General features: G+C 39.3%; 1 protein-coding gene across 1 annotated transcript; it reads right to left on the bottom strand.

Annotated features, from left to right (window-relative positions):
- Positions 1-681: 681 nt before the first annotated feature.
- On the bottom strand, positions 682-4,384 carry LOC147888641 (uncharacterized). The gene is made up of 8 exons (XM_087392334.1): positions 4,039-4,384; positions 3,832-3,937; positions 3,488-3,692; positions 3,102-3,239; positions 2,063-2,175; positions 1,258-1,603; positions 962-1,170; positions 682-848 (listed from the first exon to the last, which is right to left on the bottom strand). The coding sequence occupies exons 1-8, from the start codon at positions 4,382-4,384 to the stop codon at positions 683-685; spliced, it is 1,629 nt and encodes a 542-aa protein (XP_087248460.1). The 3' UTR covers position 682.
- Positions 4,385-5,594: the final 1,210 nt, after the last annotated feature.

Below are 5,594 nucleotides of genomic sequence, written 5' to 3'. Positions count from 1 at the left end.
TTGTTTACTCAAGCTAAAATGAAATTAAAAGAGGTTTTGACATACAGTCGGGTGGACATGTCTAGAAAGTAAAAGCTATAGTCTATACCCAAGTTATGGACTTTTTACTCAAGCTGAAATGAAGTTAGGGTAGGTTTTGACATATAGGAAGGCTGCAAAAGTTTCAAGGATGCAAAACTTGGAAAAACAATCTCTACAATAGAATCTAGCTTCATGCCACTATGTTGCATTTTCCCAAAAAGCTCGAGCAAGAACAGCATGCACATGTTCAGTGCATCCTGCAATCAAAGCACCCCATGACACTACATCCCAATAGGTCAGTTCATAAAATTCTCTGTGCACCTGAACAGTTGCAGGGATGTCTTGCCATGCCCATTCTGAGCACAACCAGCAATCATCGCACTTAGGAGACCAGAACCCATTGTGGCATCTCTGCAAACACTGCCCTTGCATCATCTAGGTTCACGGAATGGGCATACATATTGACAAGGGCATTCCCCACACAGTAACCTCTGACTATGGATCCAAAAAAGAGAAAAAAGCATAGAGCAATAAAGACACTCTTGTGCCATACAACCACCATGAGCAAGGACATAGTATGTGTTACATGATAACCTCAACAAGAACATCAAAAGTGATGATCACAAGTATTACTGTGAATACTACATAGTTTATGGAAATGCTATTCTGTACTGATTGATCGCAGACACATGTCAGCAACAACATTGTCATTCTCTATGGAAAGACAATGGCGACCTAACTCTTCACAAAGCCTTGCCATCCCAAAGCAACCTGCAAAGACATCGATGATGCAATCACCAGGGTCTGTGAATGTTCTGAGTATCCACCTACAAGAAGCACTAAAAGGGATCAGAGGATGTTTGACAATCCATATTTGTTTTCCTTGAAAGAACTTCAATTATACCCCATAAATTCAATCTGTGCTTGTATAGGATCTTACTCGTGCAAGTAATCTGATCTTTCTGCCCCTCCTCGTAAGTAAGTTGATGCAACTTGTGTCCTTTTTGCGACATGTTTACGGTCACACTCGTGTAGCACTGATGTCTTTGCTGAAAAAAGCTTATTAGAGACATTTGCACCTGCTTGTCGATCCATGTGTGGGAGGTCAGATTTTCCACGCCAGAAGATACCCATTTGTAGATTGCGAACCTAATGGATGATGGCACCTCAAGTTAGATACAAGCAAATCATGCTTATTAGACCAATATAAACAAACATTTAGGTGATTTAATGTACCTCCTCTCCATCATCACGTAAATAACCAAAGTCAAGAAGAACTGTATATGATCGATGGAGCTCGAACTCGGCCTTCTTCGCATGTGCAAATATATAGCCCCAATGTTCTGGGAGAGAGCAAGTCACGTACCACCCCTGGTCTGCTACAAAGTCATTGGCAAACTTTGCCACCCTTGTAGAGATCTTGAGGGAGAATCTATTCCACTCTGGGCATGTAGTACTACTTATGAGTTCCACTGCCAAACTTGTGGGAAAATCTGCCCATACCAAGTGAACCACCTCGACACAAGAATTACCATTGTGTGACAGACCTGGTGCTTTCACTTTCCTTAAAAATTCATCAACCCTATAATGTACAATTCAATCTCCCTAGATCAATGACTTATATTCCAAAATAGATTCTTAAATGTACGCATTTCTTAAAAAAAGAAACACTTACAGCTTTGGTGCATTCGACAACTGAATGATATCCTCTGTAATTACATCCATATATGCAAACAACTTTACATCTGCATCAAATCCTAGCTTGAAAGCTTCAGTTTGGCTGCAAAATCAAAAAATCATAACCAAGAAAGAGAGGAGTGATACTCACTAGATAAACTCGGTTGTTGATTAATGGAACTGGTTCTTGAAGCATGAAAATCGAGTCATTGCTTTGTTCTCAGCTCTCGAGTCTTAGAGGACTCTATATTCTCCGATAGAACCTGCTTGTAAGAATTACAAAGGACAAGACTCTAGGTTATACTATATTTTCGTTAGTGTTAGTTGTTAACTATTACATAAGTATGAGGAGTAGAGGTCTCACAGGTCTTTTCTTGATAGCTGACTCTCCGTCCCCGTTGATCTAGGTCGTAATGTGATATCCACATAACGGTTCTCTGCATCCAATTCATCCTCATCCATATTGTCTTCCATGTTCTTCTCAAAGACTGAGCAGCAAATGTTGCAAACTTAAGTATATGGTAGATACCCGCATATATAGACATTGGTCTAGATGCCTATGGAATAGGAACTTTGGAGTATTACCTTCACGTCTATTTTTCTCAGTGGGATGTACTTTTCCCAGTGGGTAATCCAACCACCAAGGACACACATTAATCTCCCAAATCGTTATGCCCTTATCTTTCCAAGATAAGGGATACATGCTTCCCTCTTTCTCCATGTTTGTCCATGCCATGACCTCATATGGCATCCTTGCAGATGAATTGGTATCATGCAAAGACCGTATCCACCTATTATGTATGAAAGAATGTAGACATATGAGTAAAACAGTTTATTAATCCTAAGAGAAAGGAGAGGGTTGCTATTGTACCACCTATACACCAAACGTAAGGATGACTCCTACATTTCTGGCTGCTTATCTGCTTCAAGAGTAGACTTCATATCCTTCCAAAGCATAGGGAAGGCTTCTTGAGGTGAAGTCGTCTTTGCTCTCGAGCAAATGTCTCAAACCCATCGGGCAATTCCAAATCATGGCTTCGCAAATTGTTGATGATGGAAATCCCTCGCTCAAACAAGTATTGCCAATATGTTTCCTTTTTCACATGTAGTCAAAACTTTTGAGCATCCCCATACTTAGCAGATGCAACTGGATCATTTCCACGTGCCATCATCAATTGTTGTAGAAGCTCTTTTTTCCTATTAATATCATGGCAAAGGAAAAAAATATTAGCATCACTATGGAGTAATTGTGCAAAAACATTAATTGACATTACCTATTAGGATTGAGACGTGATGAGGCTAATATATGCACTTTGTCCTTAGTCGTGGCACCCTTTTGATTCCAATCATAACTAAATAGAAGCTCGAAGAAGCCATCACCATTTGCGGGAGGCAACAGGTACCATCTTGTATGCTCGATCACGAAAGATGACTTCCACATTCTTAATAGCCTTACTAAATTTATTAGTATACTCCTCCAGACTCATCTTCGATTGATCAAGATTTTGAGTAGCTTTCTTGATCGCACGTGAAAAATCATCCTTCCATGAAAACAAGAAATCAAATCATTGTATGCTCGATCATGAAAGATGACTTCCACATTCTTAATAGCCTTAATAAATTTATTAGTATACTCCTCCAAACTCCATCTTCGATTGATTAAGATTTTGAGTAGCTTTCTTGATTGCACGTGAAAAATCAACTTTCCATGAAAACAAGAAATCAAAACATTATCCTTTTTGGGACACCTTTCATAGAGCAAAGGGATATTTATAGTTCGCACAGATACCTTCCAAACAAGTTGTGCCAAGACAATAGCTGGTGCTGTGTACCATGGGTTACTATTCTTCCTTTCTATTGCCATCTCCACTTCCACCCATCTCTTATCCTCTTCACTCAATAACTCAAGAAGTGAGGATTTATCTGCCATGCCAAATTTTTGAAAGAGGAAGACCTCGTGCCCATATGAATGCTCTACATGCGCTCGAACAAGTCTGCAATACCAACATATATTCACATGGGGATTACTTTCTAAAGAGGAGAAGTTAAAGACATAAATACCAATAGACTTAGTTTCTAAAGAGAAGAAGTTAAACTAGCTATACATAAAAGTATTATAAAAAGTTATCTTACTCATTGGTTGATTTTAAGGCAAGAAGTAGCTCTCCCTCTTGAGATTTCTGCACCTCTATGAATTGGCATCTCACTTGGATATGGCGAGTTGGCATTATTGAATAAGCTACAACATATCAATTCCACAAGTAAGCATGACATAATCATGTGCAATGCAAACTATAATAGAACATTTCCTTATGCATGATAGATTTATCAAAAGAGTACCGTCTTTGATCCGAGAAAACCATGCCTTCAACCTATGATTTCCATCCCAAACAAGGAACTTCTTCCCCTTCAAGTCTTGCCACTCATTACTTAGCTGGTTGTCGAAGTCCTCACTTATTTGATTCCAAATAGGTCCCCATTCTTGACGATCAAGTGCCGTAACATAGAAAAATTGATCACTTCCTGGCCGTTGCAAGGATACTAGAAAAGGTGCACTATTTATAGCATAGCCTCTAGAATCAAAACTATCTCTCAAAACAGTAATCTCAGACGTTGATGTTCGAATAGCCTCATTAACAACCAATCTACAGAGAGGAATCAGAGGGGGTTCAATTCTTCTTTGCATCCGAAACTGATCAAGGACATCTTGCAAAAGTCCAATTTGAATCTCCTTCCCAAGTACTCTTACATGTGTTGGAGCTTTTTCTTTTGTCTTTTCTGCACTCTCTTGCTCTCCTTGGCCTCGAGGCTCTTCTTGCACCTCCTGTTGCTCAAGACTAATCACGGGATGAGACGATGACTCTTCTCGAGTGATAGTAGCCTCAGTTTCTGCAAGTGTCTCCATGTGTGGGTTATTTATATCATTTTGTGGAGTACGAGACGTACACTCCTCACTCACAGATCTTCTTGATGGTCCTGATCTCAATGCATAAGTTTTAGTTCCTTTGAATACATATCACAACCAACAAGGATGAGTTATATATTGCTCATGTCCATCATAGATATGCCAAGGTTATCAGTACCAGAAAGTTTTAGAATTACCTCTTGTAGTTGATTTCTTTCGCCTTGGTGCCATCTTGTCAGGATAAAAATGCTCACTACTATGAAACCTGTATATACAAAATGTTTCAAATCCTTAAGATAGTAGAATATAAAATGCATAAGCATATACAAATGATTCAAATCCTTAAGATAGTGAAATTTGTAACCCTTGATACATTGCAATGCAAACCCTTAAGACAATTGAGATACATATCAATTCCTTGAAAGAAGTTCTCGATACCAATATCTTTAAATGAATGCTAATCCTAATTCAATAATAGGAAGCGGAAAAGCTCCAACTAAACTCATTGTCCCGGAGTGACCCCCATGAAGCGTGTTTTTGTAAAGATCCAGCTCCGTTTTTCCGATCCCGCTACCTTGTCATCTATGCGGGAACACATTAATAAAATGCAGGGCCTCCATCAAGATATACTTCACGTTGGGAAAGAGCTCTCCTCAAAAGATATGGCTATCACACTTTTGTCTCATGTGGTCCTGGACAGCCAGTACTCTGCCTTCTACTCCTTTCTAATCATGTCTGGCCGCCTCAACACCATTACCTGGAAGGAGCTTGTATCCACCAGCTAGAGAAATACAAAGAGTGTGTGTTATATAGTAAAAAGCCAGTGTGGCGTTCACAAAAGCATCTCACAGGAGTACCTAGTAGACATGAAGTAGCTGCTATCAGCTTGCTAAACTACATCATGAATTTCTGCAAAAAACCATGTGCATACTTTGTTTGTTACATGCAACAATATATGATGTTTGCCAAAATTCAATGCCAAGAGAGAGTT

Source organism: Dipteris shenzhenensis, chromosome 21 (genome assembly GCF_047967505.1).
Source record: "Dipteris shenzhenensis isolate YYH24624 ecotype China chromosome 21, Dip_SZ_1.0, whole genome shotgun sequence".
NCBI classification, from domain to species: Eukaryota; Viridiplantae; Streptophyta; class Polypodiopsida; order Gleicheniales; family Dipteridaceae; genus Dipteris; species Dipteris shenzhenensis.
The sequence above is the reverse complement of the archived record's forward strand: the minus strand, read 5'-3'. Positions and strand labels throughout refer to the sequence as shown.